Source organism: Mizuhopecten yessoensis, unplaced genomic scaffold (genome assembly GCF_002113885.1).
Source record: "Mizuhopecten yessoensis strain PY_sf001 unplaced genomic scaffold, ASM211388v2 scaffold8807, whole genome shotgun sequence".
Taxonomy (NCBI): Eukaryota; Metazoa; Mollusca; class Bivalvia; order Pectinida; family Pectinidae; genus Mizuhopecten; species Mizuhopecten yessoensis.
In genome coordinates, this window is record NW_018407731.1 from 731,795 (window position 1) to 751,779 (window position 19,985).

The 19,985-nt window shown below is 37.9% G+C and overlaps 1 protein-coding gene across 7 annotated transcripts in view; it reads left to right on the plus strand.

Moving 5' to 3' along the window:
* The window catches only part of LOC110456556 (protein diaphanous homolog 2-like), a 75,795-nt gene extending 57,141 nt beyond the window's left edge, over nt 1-18,654 (plus strand). For 6 of the 7 annotated variants that reach the window (XM_021507363.1, XM_021507368.1, XM_021507362.1 and 3 more), the window contains 5 exons: nt 914-1,038; nt 1,680-1,844; nt 3,681-3,816; nt 4,242-4,349; nt 12,824-18,654. In XM_021507363.1, coding sequence (XP_021363038.1) covers nt 914-1,038; nt 1,680-1,844; nt 3,681-3,816; nt 4,242-4,349; nt 12,824-13,056 — 767 coding nt within the window. In that variant the 3' untranslated portion in view covers nt 13,057-18,654. Of the gene's footprint in view, nt 1-913; nt 1,039-1,679; nt 1,845-3,680; nt 3,817-4,241; nt 4,350-7,698; nt 7,823-12,823 lie in introns of all 7 variants that reach the window. The other variant, XM_021507365.1, reaches the window with a different exon arrangement.
* The last annotated feature ends 1,331 nt before the right edge of the window (nt 18,655-19,985 follow it).

Sequence of the window (19,985 nt, forward strand, 5' to 3'; positions counted from 1 at the left end):
GATAAACAATGGTCATTTTGAACTCACCTGGCACAAAGCTGTGCAGTGACGCCATCTCTCACTTATCTGTTGGTAAAAAATTCCAAGAAACTACATACATACAAAGATTAAATATTAAACTCGTTTTAATCTGCTTTATTTCACATTTCGTTCTCAAGTTCACCTTACTATAAATAGAAATCTTTGCATGACCTCGTCTTTCTAGCATCTATATTTTTGGTCAGGTTTCCATCAAATTTCAAATAGAGTACCAATTCCAGTATTATAACCTGAACAAGTTTGCGTTGATGCATTTTGAACTGAAGGACATTATATATTTATACACATCAATCAATTAATTGCTGCACTGGAGCCTTCATTTTAAACCGAATTTCCATGAAACTAATATTTACATGGGGCATACATATCCAGCAGATATTCTCTAGTTTGTAATCAAATCTCTGTGATATGCTGGCAAATACCAGTTTTCAAAGTTCACTACCATTAGTTAACTAGTGTTTAAAATACACTGAATAGGATTAATGATTTACACCTGTAAAGGAAATTAGCAACAGGGATAAAGGTGTAGTGAGTATAGACCCTGCCAGACACTTACATGGGTTTGGATTGTACTGAGGCTGTGACTGTTGTTAAGTTTTCAGGTTCATACATCACAACCAGTGAAATATTTTATGTGTAGTGTTTCAATGACTAATATGCTAAGTAATCTGTCCTCTTAATCATTATCATTTGTTGAAGGTGACAGACTAATACAATTTGTTCTAAAATCATCAATGGGTAATTCACACGTTTTGATTATATGAATCTGTACACAAACTTTATTTACCAACCCGAAGAAAATGTGTGATAAATGTTTTTACAATGTAGGGCAATAGAGTGCAGTAGATTTAATAATTTGTGATTGTGATTGTAGTGTCAGATGAAATGCTCCAGAAGAATATCAGACAGATGGAGAAGAGCTTAGACCAGCTGGAGCTAGACGTGAAGAACCAGAGCAAACTGGCCATGGAGGGCGATAAGTTTCCTGATGTCATGAACATATCCTTTTTCATATCAGCAAGTAATACTGTGGATTTAGATAGCAGTGCTGACAAGAAAATAAGTTGTGAGAAAAAGTCCAAAACATCCATACAATCTTTCAATTTTCTCAAAGAACACTCATTTAAATATTTGCTATCTCTTAGAGTTTAGTCAACACAAAATTGGAAAAGGTGCTACTTCTATTTATTAAAATGATACTTCCACAATCTGTTTCCATTTAATGAATCATTATACAGTTACCCACCATTTTATTATCACATTTTGTCAAGTACAATTGTGGTGATGTAAAAGAAGGAGTGGGAAAAAGGAGTGACAAATGAACTGTATTATGTCACTGTTTGACTGTAAACAAGGGGCGCTATATGTAGGTTTGACTGTTATGTGTTTCTCATATATTCATCCCAAAGATTTGATAGCCATGGCAGAACTGTGTCCAGTATTACAGTAAGTCTTACGGTGAGTGGAAGTATAATCAACCCTTAACTTCAATGAATTCCAGGTCTGCAGGTTAAATTAAAGTGTAACCTGTCATCTGGAAATATAGTACAATATCATCACGCTCACAGTGGGAGAGATAATTTGTTAGATATTTATACAAAGTTAGAGACCGGCGTGGTGTTGACCTTAACCTTGATCACGTGTTCCTGACAACAGCTCGGGAGCAGCAGTCCGTCCTCAGTGGCATGTGTAAGAAAATGGACAACCTGTACAAGGGCATGGCCAAGTTCTACGCATTTGACGTAAAAAAATATACCATGGATGAGTTCTTTGGGGATCTCAAGACATTTAAAGAGCAATTTGTGGTAATTATTATCCGATACACAGAAATATTCATTTATAGAAATGTCCTTGAAGTTGAGTGAATGGATTGTTATAAGTATTAATTCTTATAACTATTCCCTTACATAATGTACTGTAAATTGAAAATAATAGCACATATGTATCTCTTTACTAGAAAAATGTTAACTTGAAACATTGTGAAGTCTTATTTGTAGCGGTTTCATTTAAGCATTGAACTGTGTTGAAATGGCATTTACAGTCTATATGAACGCCATCCAAACTTGGTAGGGTTATATAGTTGCAGTACCATAAAGTTGGAAACATTTGTCAACTGTGACAAGGAATATTCTCAAAAAGTCAGTAAACCAAAATTCTCCTACTGAAGTAATTTTCCAGTCCTTCTTAGAATGAATAGGTAATACAGACAAGTGTGTTCATGTGACATCTCAGATTGCATGAGTGCATTAGGTGTATAGATATACCTGGTATTATACAAGATCTGAAGCTCGAGTGAAATATAGCAGCCTTGAAAGTGATACAATGATAATGCTCTAGTTACCGTACCAACTACAGGATTGAGATTGTTCATCTGACTATCTTGAATGTCGGTTTTGAGAGGCAGAAGCACGGTTCGGAAGTCATCACACTTTTTGGACAGGACTAATACCTGGAACCTTACCTCATGATCAGAACCACATGACATATCCATTTATGCAATAATTGAGTACAATCTTTATCAACACAGTGTGAGATACAAAACCTTGTATAGCATGACCTGGAATTTTACTGTATCACTATAGTAAGATTCAACAGGTTTGTAATAAACAAATGTTACTGTATGTTAACAAAGTTTTGAGCTTATCCCATGGTGCAGCCTCTGTCGTCCGTCTGTCAACTTTTCCTTTCAAACACTAGTAATCCTGAACGGCCCAGTAGATTTTGACGAAATTTGGTATGGAGCACCCTTAGGCCAAGGGCATTCAATGTTGTATACAAGTTGGGTGTGGCCCTCCTGGGGGTAGAGGGGCAGGGCCAATAGGAGAAATAGGGGTGGAGCCAAATAGGGGAAATAGAGGTAAACCTATAAAATCCTTCTTCTACCATACGGATGAAAGGATTTTATCCCAATTTGTTCTGGAGCATCCTTCATGCAAAGGGACTCAATTTTATATAAAGTGTGGGTGAGGCCTCCCTGTGGGCAGAGGGGTGGGTATGAATAGGGGAAATAGAGGTAAACCTTTAAAACCCTTCTTCTACCATAGGGATTAAATCCAAATTTGGTCTGGAGCATCCTTTGGCAAAGGGGACTCCATTTTGTATAAATGGTGAGTTTGGACCCAGAGGTGCGGGGTCGTATAGGGGAAAGAGAGGTAAAACCTTTTGAAATTCTTCTCCTATCATAGGGATAAAAGGGATTCTATCATTATTTGGCCTTGAGCATCCTTGGGTCAAGTTGACTCAATTTTGCACAAACGATAGGTGTGGCCTCCTTGGGTGTAGGGAAGCAGGGCTCAAAAGGGGGAATTTGAGGTTTAAATCTTTAAAATCCTTCTCCTTCTGTATCATTGGAGGGATTTTATGTAATAAGAATAATTTCCCATGATTGCTTTATTATCCAGGTGAGCGATACAGGCCATCTGGGCCTCTTGTTTTGTCTAACAATAGGTTAGAAGTGACGGTGTAAACAATTCCCTTAGCCTAACTCCTGGGTATCAGTACCTACATTTATTCCGAAAATCAAATTCAGAGTAGTAGAAATTATCTTCATATATGCCTGCATGCTAGTACTGAGAATAAGAAATTGTACACCCCTGAAGTGATGTGAAGGGGACGTGTTACAACTGAGCTAATGTTAACAGGAAGCAGTGAAAGATAACATCAAAACTAGAGAAACACTGGAGAAGATTCGCCGGGCCAAGGAGGCTAAAGAGCGTGCTCAGAAAGAAAAGGAAGCAAAAATAGCCAGGAAGAAGGCACTTGTCGATGTGACCATAGGTAGGTGTACATTAAAAGGATGGGGCCTTTTTAGTCATAAAAAGATCATTTGTTCTTCCGCTTACCACCATTACCTGCTTTGAAGTCTTTGTCTTGTTTCCCAACATAAAAATTGCTGGAGAAAAATGTTTCCCTGCATTACACTGGTGATCTGTTTTAAATATGATCAATTGTCATATGGAAAGCTGAAATTTAATCTTGTTTTCAAATCATTTTAACTACCAGTTAAGAATAATAAAGAATGTTGTATGCATATACAGAGTAACTTGAATTTAATTATCACCTCTTTCCATTCCTCTTGAGCTTTTTTTAAGCTTATTTGAAGAAATACCATAATATTTTTTGAATGAATACTGAACTCATTCTTGAAACTTTTTAATGAAGTTTAAGAGTACCTGTTAGAACACGTTTGCTTTGTTTTCTAGACGATGACCAGGAAGGAGTGATAGATAATTTAATGGATGCTCTCAAGACAGGATCCGCCTTTAACAAGGGACGCGATGGCAAGCGACGCACACCACGGGCTGCAGGAGGTAAACATATTATTATTCTTACAGCTGATCGCCATTTTGACATCATAAACAGAATCACAGTCTGGTCTCGGTGTGCTTTTAGTGTGTTTTTAAATTAAAAGCTACGCTCATTATATACAATTTATATACATTGTGCAGTAGATCTGTTCCTAGCAACAACACTTTATTGGCCTGAAATTCATGCTGATTTGTATGTAGTACATAAGAAATGACCATTACAAGTGAGAGAGGTTTGTAAAGATAGATATACTGCACAGAGCTGTAATCAGAAGCTGAGTTTACAAGATCAGTGTAACACTAGTGTGATGTCACGCCAGTGTCAGTGTGAAATACCCCCCACTAGAACCGGAAGTAAAGTGTTACACTGCTTTCTGTGTGAGAGATACCCACATTAGTGTTCACAGTGTGATGTCACGCCAGTGTCAGTATGAAAGATCTCACACTAGAACTGGAAGTAAAGTGTTACACTGCTTTCTGCTGTGTGAGATACCCACATTAGCCTTCACAGTGTGGTGTCACACCAGTGTCAGTATGAAAGATCTCACACTAGAACTGGAAGTAAAGTGTTACACTGCTTTCTGCTGTGTGAGATACCCACATTAGTGTTTACAGTGTGATGTCACGCCAGTGTCAGTATCAAAAATCTCACACTAGAACTGGAAGTAAGGTGTTACACTGCTTTCTGCTGTGTGAGAGATGCCCACATTAGTGTTTACAGTGTGATGTCACACCAGTGTCAGTGTGAAAGATCCCACACTGGAACCGAAAGTAAGGTGTTACACTGCTTTCTGTGTGAGAGGTACCCACATTAGCGTTTACAGTGTGATGTCACACCAGTGTCAGTGTGAAAGATCCCACACTAGAACTGAAAGTAAGGTGTTTCACTGCTTTCTGTGTGAGAGGTACCCACATTAGTGTTTACAGTGTGGTGTCACGCCAGTGTCAGTGTGAAATTTCCAACACTAGAACTGGAAGTAAGGTGTTACACTGCTTTCTGTGTGAGAGGTACCCACATTAGTGTTTGCAATGTGGTGTTACACTGCTTTCTGTGTGATAGATACCCACATAAGTGTTTACAGTGTGATGTCATGCCAGTGTCAGTGTGAAAGATCCCACACTAGCACTGGAAGTAAGGTGTTATACTGCTTTCTGTGTGAGAGATGCCCACATTAGTGTTCACAGTGTGGTGTTACACCAGTGTGGTGATCCCACATTAGTGGGGTGTCATTTACATGGCTTATTGCTTTTTATGCATTTCACTGAAATGTTAATGTTGTTTTAATTCACAGCAGTAAAATAAGCTTGATATGCATATAAAGCTTACTGATTTTTTTGTTGATGATATTAGGCTAGTATATCACTTTGTGTATAGAAACTATCTTTATATTGTTTGTCACTATAGTTACTGCTATTGTATCATAATATAAATATACATGTATCTAGAATATACAAATAGGAAGATCCACATAAAACCTATTTAACCTTTCTTTCTTATGTTTCATTTTAATATCTCTTCTCTTTATTATCTGACAATAATAAACTAACTATAACATAATTATTGATGCTATATATATACATCAGTAACCTATGGAAAATAATCCTTATTATAACTACATGGTTAATGGCCCCTCCGAAGTGGTCATTAGGGTCAGTAGATGATCAATGATATTTGTATTTTGGAGTTTAAACTTGTCATTGTTGTATTTTGTTAGTTGGCTACCTAACACCAGGTAACTGGGATGTTCACCTCTTGTCTACTGAAACCATTGGACAGAGTCAATCCAACCATTACAATGTACTTAGAAATGGGAGGTACAATGAAGTAGGAATGGGGAGGTACAATAGATTAGTGGGCTTCACAGGGCAAATGGGTTTTCCCTAATCTGTTTAAAAACTCTTTTCAGTTATGTTGAAATATTGGATAGACAGGCATTCAGTAAATATAAGATTGCTTCCATTATTTGGTCATAATGTGTACATGATTTCTTAAGATAGTATTGGTAGATTATGACCGAATTTATGCTAATGTCTACTGGTTATTTGAAGTCCTGGGGCAGATTTGATTTTGACAGTCAAAGGGACTTTCACCATACATGTGAACAAGAATGTTAGAATTGAATCTCTACATATGACCAAGCTTACACGATTTATACTTATGTACTATAGATATCATATAAATCTATGAAAATTGTCGTATACTGATAATTATAACATTCTACCACATTCACTTTGAAAAGTAGTGGGACATAGGTATTTCATTAAAACATTTCCTTGTTTTAACATTAAGATACAGTGATGGTCTTTACTAAGAACATAAACAGTGGTCATATAATTTGTGTAACTTGGAAAATAAGTTGAGAAAAAAATACAGGTAGGATGAGTATTGGTTGGATTTGACTCTGAGGGGCTGATTTATTTATTACCTCCCTTAGACTGGTTTAGGATTCTTCTCTCTTCAGTAGTGGGGTCACCCCCCCCCCGGGTGTACATACTGGTTATATTCGGTAGAAATATCCTAGTACAAATTGTTTAATTGAAAGGTATTTAATGGTGTTAAGTAATACATTCTTGTCACCTAACCATTGCCTTTCCATAAAATTACTCTTTTTGACTTGGTTCTTCTCCATATTGCTTCCTGTGTCCATCCTTTCTGCTGCACCAGCACATTTTGTTAGTGATTTTCTCTTTAAAGTCACAGGTGTTTATGGTACTGAGGATAGTGCTCTAGGATAGAGAGTGTAATTGGGGATAAGGATAGACACGCTCATTGCAAAGTTTTTGTTTGTTTTTTCTTTGAATTTTTTATTTAAACGTGAAATGGTTCTAATGAAGTCACAGGCTCAAGCCTAAAATATTTTCCTCAAGATCGATAAAGTGTTTGACTTGAAGTGTTTGTAAAAAATTACATGTGAATATTTTTGCAAATTCAAAGAAGACAATAAAACCTATTGATAAGGATGTAGGGTTTCATTTAAACGATTGAAAATATGGTGTGTAGCTTTTAAGTAGAAGCATGAAAAAATGGAAGTTTATTTTACAGGTTTGAAGATTGAAGCATACCAATTGTAGTATTACTTTATTAGAAATTTTCAGTTTAATTTAATTCAATCGTAGTTATTCTTCTTACTGTGCAAATAACACTGCCATAAAAATTGCTGTGTATGATAATTTATAGGTACACCATGTCTTGATATTGATATCACTATAAATTTTCTCAATCTGGTTACTGTTACAACCCGTACATAACCTACGAGAGGATTCTACTTAACAAATCACCTCCTTTCCACAGCTTTCTATTCTTCCTGTGTTGCTCAATGCTATCTGTTTCTTCCACCAATGCACTTCACAGCGGATAGATTCTCCACTCTCTCGCGATCGAGAGTGTGGCACAAACGCCCTCCTGTCAACGGCGTAGACATGGACCAGCTCAGCAGTGCTATTCAGAGCAGCGCGATGCATCGCTCTTCCCATTGGTTGGTCCATTATGCCTATCATGAATTAAGGTTTTGCTGGAAGTCGATGTTGTGAAAATTAAGCATGGAATGTATGTAGCCTCTCTGTCAGCATAGAAGTGCTGGGAGAAATGTAGCATGGTGTCATGGAGCTACGAACATGCACGTAAAATTACCTATATACTGTCTAAACATGCTGTTCTAAACTTTATATACCCATGCAATGTACTAGGAGTCTGACAGTTGTTTGAAATCTTACTCAAAATATATAGCATGCAATTTTTCGAGGAAATTTCATAACTTTGAATGATTTTTGACATTTTGGCCAAAGCCTATTTATACTGTGTATGTCTCAAATGTAACAATCCACGAAGCATTGCTTACCATCACATACACAGATGTATCTGCCAATGGACAAATGTGCATTTTGTTGAAGTATAAACCACACATATTACCTATGCAAGCTTCACGGCTATCTTGTCTATGCTGACACTTTATGTAGATAAGATTACTTGTTTTCGGCTTATTGATCTTGATATGCTTTATGTTTTGTCTGTTGTGTATGGTTTCTATTTCCCATTAAGTTACAGCTGGTCTTTTTATGGTAGATTTTACAGGCTTGTTTCAAAATGTCTTTCACCCTGAACATTTTATTTATGTGTGTTTTGTTCCTGGTTGGCCAGTCCCCTAGGCATCCTGTATGAATGTGACTTTGTATGTGAGTGCAATATATGTGATTGCTTTTACTGTTTATTTATTTTCCTCTTTTTTTTTTACCATTATAAAATAAGAGTTTTTATTGTGTTTTTAGGTCACCTGAGCTTTAGCTCAAGTGACCTATTGCTATCCGTTTTCGTCCGTCGTCGGCCGTCGTCCGTCGTCCGTTAACATTTTACATTTCAAACTTAAAGTCAAGTTCTGCTGGGCCGATTGAACTGAAAGTTGGTAGGAATGATCGACTCATGGTCCTGACAAAGTGTTGTTATTTTTTGGGTCGATCAGAAATCCAATATGGCCGCCACGGCCGCCATTTTGAAAACCTATTTCAAACTTAAAGTCAAGTTCTGCTGGACCGATTGAACTGAAAGTTGGTAGGAATGATCGCCTCATGGTCCTGACAAAGTGTTGTTATTTTTCGGGTCGATCAGAAATCCAATATGGCCGCCACGGCCACCATTTTGAAAACCTATTTCAAACTTAAAGTCAAGTTCTGCTGGACCGATTGAACTGAAAGTTGGTAGGAATGATCGCCTCATGGTCCTGACAAAGTGTTGTTATTTTTTGGGTCGATCAGAAATCCAATATGGCCACCACGGCCGCCATTTTGAAAACCTATTTCAAACTTAAAGTCAAGTTCTGCTGGACCGATTGAACTTAAAGTTTGTAGGAATGATCGACTCATGGTCCTGACAAAGTGTTGTTATTTTTCAGGTCAATCATAAATCCAATATGGCCGCCACGGCCACCATTTTGAAAACATATTTCAAACTTAAAGTCAAGTTCTGCTAGGCCGATTGAACTGAAACTTTGTAGGAATGATTGACTCATGGTCCTGACAAAGTGTTGTTATTTTTCAGGTCGATCAGAAATCCAATATGGCCACCACAGCTGCCATTTTGGTAAACTATTTCAAACTTAAAGTAAAGATCTACTTGGCCGATTGAACTGAAACTTTGTAGGAATGATCGAATCATGGTCCTGACAAAGTGTTGTTATTTTTCGGGTCAATCAGAAATACAATTTGGCTGCCATGGCCGCTATTTTGCTACTAAGTTCTAATAGGCCGATCTCACTTAAAATTGGTCTAGGAATGATCAGCTCATGGTCCTGACAAAGTTAAGTTAACATTATACTATTTTTTACTCAAATTGGTACATATTTCAACAACAAAAATAAATACTGTAGACTCAGGTGACCGTTTAGGCCCATGGGCCTCTTGTTGTGTTTACTTAGCATCACTTTGTTTAATTTGCGTCATTTTCATTTTGGCTTATGTAACCCATTTTCTGTAATATTAGACATTATTATTTACTGTACACCTCCTTGCATCACATGTACATCATTTGTTGTCATTTTGCTACTTATATACATAGTAGTTCCATATCCAAGATCTGACTTTTGGTTTCTAGAGCATAAGTACCAAATTTCTTGTTCCTTTTTTTATTCCCCTGCATTTGTGTGTAAGGGAGGGGCATATATAACCTTGTCTGCCCTGTCCATTTTGTGTGGAAGGGAGGGGCATATATTACCTTGTCTGCCCTGTCCCTTTTGTGTGTAAGGGAGGGGCATATATAACCTTGTCTGCACTGTCCCTTTTGTGTGTAAGGGAGGGGCATATATAATCTTGTCTGCCCTGTCCCTTTTGTGTGTAAGGGAGGGGCATATATAACCTTGTCTGCCCTGTCCCTTTTGTGTGTAATGGAGGGGCATACATGACCTTGTCTGCCCTGTCCCTTTTGTGTGTAAGGGAGGGGCATACATGACCTTGTCTGCACTGTCCCTTTTGATTCCCATCCTGTTGTTTAAAATTCATCAAAGTTTATACAAAGGTCAAGAATGAGAATACTTCAAAAGACTTTGTATTTCAAGGTTCCAATGTCAAGGCTAAGGTCACTGATGCTATTTATAGGTCAACAACAGGGTCAAGGGAGTACTAAGACCAAAGTTATTATACATAAAATTGCTTTAGGATTGGAATACGACATGAATTGTATTAGGGGTATATAACAGGAATTGTAATAGGAGAGGGTGGTACAAGAGTTCATTAGAAGCAGGGCATGGCAAAACTTGCTTCAGGAACAGGGCTGGACAGTAAAAACTTTAGGAGTGGGGCATGGCTAGAACTGTATTAGGAATAAGTAAGATAAACTCAGCTTGTTCATTTTTACTTTTTCATGTGTCATTGACCCGACATCTGTTTGTATACATCACATCTTGTGTACATTTCATGTTTGCTTTGTATCTTCACTGATATGATTTAATTTTGAGCTGATTTTAAACTGATTTTGTTTGCTTTACATGTACAATGTACTTTATTCATTTCCTTCCTTGCTTTATTGTGTTTTAAGTTATTTAAATGTGTGTGTAAACTTTAAATATGTTTAAACACTTTCTAAAACATGCGGTTGTATTACTAGTGAAATTTTTGGGGAGAAATCTCCTGATGTATTTTAGTTGTGGCACTGCATGGGAGTGACATGTGAAAACATTTTATCCCTGTTAATGATCTTGAAAATAATCATGGAAACATGGTCCAAAAAATTATGCGTCAAAAATTATTTTGCCTGTGATTTCATGTAATTGCCTTGAATATGATTGATTGACTTCGACATATTTGCATAACAAGTGTGACCCAAATATTAATCCCAAACTCTGAATAAAAGGCCTTGATATACAAAGCATCACAGATTGGGCCGTTCCAAAATCCTGATTGATGAATACAATTCTGAGATTCTGTTTGTCAGGTAACACCAGACAAAGCAACCAAATTGTGCATTTTGAACTTTCGCTCCTATACCATTCGTGGTTCTATCCCCTGGCATTTCAGACTAGTGCTGTGTACCCATCCAGCCTTTGGAAGCCAGTTGAAATTATCGTCCTAGTAACTGATCTTATCGTATATTATACACCAACACTTTACTTTCAGCACGCGTGAACCAGGCGTGGAGAACCAGGGTGGTTACAAGGTGACACAAGTCTGCCCTGTATACAATAACCTACCATAGTGTATACATTAATGACTTGCTGTGACACTGTCTTAGCACCAGGCAAAAATACTCAAATCCATAAATTATATGCTTAAATTTCACTTAGAATTATAAAAAAATAATTCTACGTTTTCTGAGAGTTTTCTTTGTTTTAGTGTTAATACAAAACATTCTTCTCTTGAAAACGCGAAAAAAAGAGGAAATAGCAAATCTTAACTGTAACTGTAAATTTCATAAAACAATGGAAGATGACAATGTTTTGACTGATATTCATTAGTCAAGACTTTTCTTCCTGGATAACAATTCTGACGTAATAAATTGTTGAGACACTGCTTCATAGAGCTTTCATCTTAGACAAACCAAGTACTAACTACCACAATGGCCTTTGTAATCCCGGCAGAGGTATCAGCAGTAACCTCCCTTTATGACCATTGTATACCTATTTCTGCCTAATACAGGTGATTTTTCGAGCAAACATACCGTATACCCTTTGCATGTTTCCAAAGTTTACAAAAGCATACTTTAACATTTAAAAATTATAAATTAATGCCTACCCAACCACCAAACGCCAAGTTGTTACTTGCTAACATACCTGACCAGTAAGTAATTTTGAAAGAAACTTGGAAAAACTTAAAAAAAAAAAAAAAAAATGTTCTTAAATATATATATAAAAAAAAGTTACAGCAAAAATGGAAATAAATAGATGAGTGCATTTTTCTAACATAAATATGTGGAGTTAAATGATTAAACAATTCTAGCTCTGATGATGCACATTGATTTAACATATAAGCTTAACTGTTAGGAATGGTTTAGTGTTTTGTGAACAAATTTCATCAGAAATTTATGGATTATGAATGCATTATTGTGATCTTCACCATTCTAACCTACTATATGTCCCAGTTATCTCCCTTTGTCTTCCCTGCTCTGGTTATTGGTTTGGTTGTGAATCATCCATTTTCAGATTCAGTAATGTTATTACTCTCATTGGTTTTTAATCAGTGTTCTTATCAATTAAAGTATGTTATCTGATAATTAATTTTTCACTTTGTTGATTGCATTTCATTGATTATAGTTCATTGATTATAGTTCGCTGATAGTGATGACATTTTGGTATGATTTGATTTTTATAAGTTTATATGATTCGTCTTGTCATTTACCAGATACATATTGTAATTGACTTACATGTGAACATGACTACTGATTGTGTTTACACTTGAATTGAACTTGAGGTGTGAACGAACTATATCTTGGCTTCCGATTGTGTTTATACTTGAACGACCTATATATTCAGTCCTATATTCTTTTGTTTTTCCAGCTGAACGTCGAGCCCAACTTTCTCGGTCAAGGTCACGACAAAACCTACTCCAGGTGGATAATTCGACAGTTCGTGAAATTTCATTTGATGACGTATTAAAATCAGACACTCCACCACGTGAACGGACAACTGTACCTGTGGAAAAACCAAGGGAACGAAAACGTGAGCGGAGGAAGCCATCGGAGGGTGAAAGTGAAGCAGAAAAGCTTTTAGCAAGGTTGAAAGAATTATGATGTGTTACACGAGACGATTACATGAAAGGGACCAAAACAGGATAATACATATCTAGTGTTTGTGTATATATGTGGAGATAGTTGTATATATTGAAGTAGTTATCATTTATCTCAGCATGATACACATGACTGTAGTAGATAGTTACAACATAACATTAGACATTTAAAATAACTCAGAATTTGAGCCTGAAATATTAATGTCAATATATCCAGGACTTGATTATAAGTGAGTTAAATAATAACAGTTGTATAATGACATAACATTGATGGACGTAATCAAAATGGAGCAGCATCCACAATGAAAACGCTTGAAGTACATAGTTTACAAAGTTCTGGGGAGGGGGATGCAGTTCTGGGGAGGGGGATGCAAAGATATTGAGAGTTACAATTATTTAGCACACATCAGTGTAAGCTTGTGTGATGGCACAGGTTTACTTCCTGTCCATTCGGCGACAATGTTAAGGTCATTTTTTTTCTCTCTTCAAAACCACAAGGCCTAGAAACATGATATTAGGCCAATGGCTTGCTGTGATTAAGGGCAGCCTAATGTTAAAATAAATCACTTCGATATGCTCTCAAGATTGCCAGGGACAAATATGTTAAACATTTTTACTAATTTCTTCTACAGAGCTCTGAGGTCCATTGTCACGATAATTGTCTTGTGGCTCGTGAGAGAAAATAGCTATAACTTCAAAGGTCATGTGGTCAAATTTATTTAAAAGACCTAACAGCTTCATTTGGTTTTCAGCCTGATAAGCTGTAGGCTAATTTAGTCAGATGGATGACCTTAACCCACTTTAAGGGTCACAGATATCACATATATTAAATGGAAAGAAACAAAACCAGGGCAGCATTCCTAGGTTCTTTGCCCCTTGTTTTAAATTTCATGGTTGTCTAAATGGTACAAGCTATCAACACATGATGCCACTTCATCAAATGTCATGTACAAAGAATTATTATCATATGTGCATTCGTTATCTGAAAACTGAGCTTCATCTTCAAACAAATAGATCCCATCATCCATGCAAAGTGAATAAATTTCATGGTATTAAAGTTGACTGGAGTTTTTCCTGTCCAGTTTGGGATATACATACAGTATATATAATAAGGTATTTTGCAATGTTTTGAATATTAGCATACATTATACTGGTATAGAAAGAGATGTCTGTAAACTTCTAACTAAAACTTGTATAGCTACCTGATTTAACATAATGCATATGTGGAAAGCATTTTGCAAATATTAAAGTCTTCTGATGTACAATGTTAATCTTATAACTAATTCACTGAAATATAGGTTTTTCAGTATACCTTATCACACTTCGTACCTATTTCATTATATGAAGATTAATGCATAGCATTTTCTTTGATGACTACAAAAACTGAGAGTGTTACTGTGTATCTGATATTCTATTGGGTATTAAACCATTTGGTTGGTTGGTTGGTTGATGGGTTTATAGACTACACTTCACTGACGAAGTCTGTGTTCAGTCATCTTGAGGGGGTAAGCGCCAGCTTACCGGGCCCTCGGAGATTCAAATGTCCTGCCCATCCAGGTCACGCTCTAAGGTCGAACAGCTCCTTAGATGCGGACAGGCTGTCACAGCTCCTTACATGCAGACAGGCTGTCACAGCTCCTTAGATGCGGACAGGCTGTCACAGCTCCTTAGATGTGGACAGGCTGTCACAGCTCCTTACATGCGGACAGGCTGTTACAGCTCCTTACATGCAGACAGGCTGTCACAGCTCCTTAGATGCGGACAGGCTGTCACAGCTCCTTACATGCAGACAGGCTGTTGCAGCTACTGCGGTCCACAGGAACATGTCCTTTCTGTAGTCCTCACTGCCCTCCTATGTATTGAACCATAACACCAGCTTCTATTTATAGGTTCTAGTATATCTTTATGTGTATATATCAAACTGTTAGCCTATCAATGATATATAAGGTGTTTCACCATTAATATCTTATGATTAATGGTTGCTACTACCCTGACTGTACATACACAAAGTGGCTTCCTGTTCCAGTGTTCTTGCTGTCAGTTGTTTAGGTAGGCCCTATATGCTTTGATGAATTTGAAGTCAGCTTACAGTGGTACACACAGTCATTAGCCCATACCTTGCGTCATATAACTAAAGAATGGTTTGGTTGGAGTCATGAAAATTTCAGGAACTTTTCATTCACAATTTATTTTTTTAATATCTGTGATTTCGTTGTTTCCAAAGTCAAATTATAATATCCCAGAGCTAAGACAGCACAGGAAACTTGTTACCAGAAGAAACTGGCTTAAGATTTTTCCTACCCTTAAACTTTGCCACAGGGAAACCATTGCTTAAGTGAAGGAATTACCTTAAGGAATATTTGTGAACTCTGAACCTGGTTCTATATTTTAATAATTTTGTATATGTTCTATATATAATATATGTATATATATGGTAATCAGTGCTTTATGTACATAAGGGATGTTATACTATTTTCCTACAAATGTTTACTTGTAATATACTGTTTTTACCAACACGCTACCCACGAGGAGAGATGGGTCTGTACTCTGCCAGGGAACATGGCAGTACATGTGTACACATGTGTTTATGTGTGTGTATGGAGTGTGGGAGGAAAGTGTTTCTGACTATATATCACCCCTTTGTCAAACTATTTCGGGTCTGATTTCTTAAAAATCATTTTAATGTAAGGCATTTGTATTTAGTTCAGTGATGATTAGTTTACATCATTTTATTAATACTAAGATCGGGAATAACATTTTCTTACAATTATATATAAATGTTAAATCATTATTAATTAAATGCAGATCCATTAATAGAGATAAGTTGAGGCATGGTTTTGTAGGTTCAAAACTCATTTAGCCCAATAAGATATTATCATCATGTTGAAATTTTCGTTTTAGAATTTTTCAAAAATGTTGAATTTTGTTAAGTACCAAATAAATTGATAACAAATGATCATTTGAAGATAAATATAAACTCCATGTGTATGATGCAGTTGGATTTAAAATAACTCACAGAAACAGGCCAACAATGTAATAAAGTTGTTTAAAATTGGGTCCCAGATATTTCTATGATGAAAGACATTTGTTAACTTTAAAAACAAAACTTCATTGAAAAGATAAGTATCTTGAGCAACTGTAACATAAACCACGAAATTACCTGCTATCTAAGTCCGTGCTTAATCTACTTGTTACCGGGATTCTGTAGCTGATATACATTCCTCTATTTAGTTAATTATTCTGACAAATCATGTGTTGTTATAGTTTGTTTCATTAGTTTAGACTGTTGAAACTTTGATTTATACTTAAAGCTTAAAAGGTTGTCTAACATCTACTGACCATTGTGTAGACTGTTGACCAAGTCTACTGACCATTGTGTAGACCGGTGACCAACTCTACTGACTGTTGTGTAGACTGTTGACCACGTCTACTGATTGTTATGTAGACCGGTGACCACGTCTACTGACTGTTGCCTAGACTGGTGACCACGTCTACTGACTGTTGTGTAGACTGTTGACCATGTCTACTGACTGTTGTGTGGACCGTTGACCACATCTACTGACTGTTGTGTGGACCGTTGACCACATCTACTGACTGTTGTGTGGACTGGTGACCACATCTACTGACTGTTGCGTGGACTGGTGACCACATCTACTGACTGTTGCGTGGACTGGTGACCACATCTACTGACTGTTGCGTGGACTGGTGACCACATCTACTGACTGTTGTGTGGACTGGGGACCACATCTACTGACTGTTGTATGGACCGTTGACCACATCTACTGACTGTTGTATGGACCGTTGACCACATCTACTGACTGTTGTATGGACCGTTGACCACATCTACTGACTGTTGTGGAGACTGGTGACCACATCTACTGACTGGTGTGTGGACTGGTGACCACATCTACTGACCATTGTGTGGACCGGTGACCATGTCTACTGACCATTGTGTGGACCAGTGACCATGTTTACTGACCATTGTGTGGACTGGTGACCACATCTACTGCCTGTTGTGTGGACCGTTGACCACATCTACTGACTGTTGTGTGGACTGGTGACCACATCTACTGACCATTGTGTGGACCAGTGACCATGTCTACTGACCATTGTGTGGACTGGTGACCACATCTACTGACTGTTGTGTGGACCGTTAACCACATCTACTGACCACTGTGTGGACCGGTGACCGTGTTTACTGCCCATTGTGCAGACTGGTGACCATGTCTACTGACTGTTGTGCGGACCGTTGACCACATCTACTGACTGTTGTGTGGACCGTTGACCACATCTACTGACTGTTGCCTAGACTGGTGACCACATCTACTGACTGTTGTGTGGACCGTTGACCACATCTACTGACCATTGTGTGGACCGGTGACCATGTCTACTGACCGTTGTGTAGACCGGTGACCATGTCTACTGACCATTGTGTGGACCGGTGACCGTGTTTACTGACCATTGTGCAGACTGGTGACCATGTCTACTGACCATCGTGTGGACCAGTGACCATGACTTCTGATATACATATACCAGTCACCACTGTGAATGTTGATTAAACCTACTCTATTTTTGATTACTATAATTATTAAGCATAGTTTGATAGACATTTATGAACTGTGGGCTTCATCTTTATAAGTTGGACATTTTATTTTCTTGGTTCTTTATAAAATGTGTTCTGGACAAGTATGTGTCTATGAGTGGTCAGACCTACTGCTGTGATGTTCTATTAAGCAGTAATTGTATAGTGTATGCCTTGGGTGTTCAGACACAGTATATATATATATATTGTTGTTCTAATCTTGTTAAGTTTATTTTATTTTTGTGAGTCTAACTGATCTGGTACCTTAAAAACTACCAAGACAAACTACATCTACATAACGTTGCATATTAAAGCTGATTCTCTGTAGTATCACTGTATATTTAATATATGGGTTGAGCTATCTGGGTACAGTAACAGTTTGTGTTCTGACACTTTTCTCCAGTACTGTAATAACTTGCCAGACTATTAATTGCATTCAAGCTTGTCATTACAAGTCTTTTCTGTCTTTTTGTTATTATTTTTTTTTTGCAGAATTAAAGAAATTAGTCTAATATGTATCATTCCAATAAATCTTTGGTGCTCAATACACAATTTAGGACATATTATTAAACTATGCCATGTTGCAAAGCAGAGAGCCAGATGTACTTCCCCTCTCAAAATCAAACTTGGACTAGATATCTGTTACTTAGCCCTGTTTAGGTATCTCATTCTGTCTACTATATTACATATAACACTGTCTAGATCCATCCCTGTCCAATATACCCAGATTACTTCTAATATTGTACAAAGTTTTAAATGTGGAAATTTCATTCAGACCAAGATTTTCCTCTTTTTTTTTCTTCAAAAAGTTCCAATGAAGGATTAGTCAGTAGAATTGCTATTTTCTATGTATGCTAGTGTAATAATGCTTGTGCTTTTATCTTTGTACGCGCACTGCTACAGCCTTGTGTATGCTGGATTAGCTAGGAGAGAGAAGAAGTGCTAATGTGAGTTGTATGACTGGGAACAATTGTATTGGAACTCATTGCCTGAATAAAACATTTAAAACTGTCCAAGTTATTCCTTGTTATGACTTGTATTTGCTCTGGTACGTACTTTTTAACGTTCAGCATTTAGAGTAATGGCAACAACTGGTTAATCTTATATCAAAGATTTACCGTTTGATACGTACATTGTTTGTGTAGAAAGTAAAACCTTGATATCACATATTTCCACACTGACGAATCTTATTGAAGGAAAACTGGTTAATCTGTTGTCAGTATAATGTGACCAGGGGGAATGCAGGGCTGGGTGCCTTCAAACCTGTTGTCAGTATAATGTGACCAGGGGGAATGCAGGGCTGGGTGCCTTCAAACCTGTTGTCAGTATAATGTGACCAGGGGGAATGCAGGGCTGGGTGCCTTCAAACCTGTTGTCAGTATAATGTGACCAGGGGGAATGCAGGGCTGGGTGCCTTCAAACCTGTTGTCAGTATAATGTGACCAGGGGGAATGCAGGGCTGGGTGCCTTCAAACCTGTTGTCAGTATAATGTGACCAGGGGGAATGCAGGGCTGGGTGCCTTCAAACCTGTTGTCAGTATAATGTGACCAGGGGGAATGCAGGGCTGGGTGCCTTCAAACCTGTTGTCAGTATAATGTGACCAGGGGGAATGCAGGGCTGGGTGCCTTCAAACCTGTTGTCAGTATAATGTGACCAGGGGGAATGCAGGGCTGGGTGCCTTCAAACCTGTTGTCAGTATAATGTGACCAGGGGGAATGCAGGGCTGGGTGCCTTCAAACCTGTTGTCAGTATAATGTGACCAGGGGGAATGCAGGGCTGGGTGCCTTCAAACCTGTTGTCAGTATAATGTGACCAGGGGGAATGCAGGGCTGGGTGCCTTCAAACCTGTTGTCAGTATAATGTGACCAGGGGGAATGCAGGGCTGGGTGCCTTCAAACCTGTTGTCAGTATAATGTGACCAGGGGGAATGCAGGGCTGGGTGCCTTCAAACCTGTTGTCAGTATAATGTGACCAGGGGGAATGCAGGGCTGGGTGCCTTCAAACCTGTTGTCAGTATAATTTGACAAGGGGGAATGCAGGGCTGGGTGCCTTCAAACCTGTTGTAAGTATAATGTGACCAAGGGAGAATGCAGGACTGGGTGCCTTCAAACCTGTTGTCAGTATAATGTGACAAGGGGGAATGCAGGGCTGGGGGCCTTCAAACCTGTTGTCATTATAATGTGACCAGGGGGAATGCGGGGCTGGGTGCCTTCAAACATGTTGTCAGTGTAATGTGACCAGGGGGCATGCAGGGCTGGGTGCCTTCAAATCTGTTGTCAGTATAATGGGACCAGGGGGAATGCAGGGCTTGGTGCCTTCAAACCTGTTGACAGTATAATGTGACCAGGGT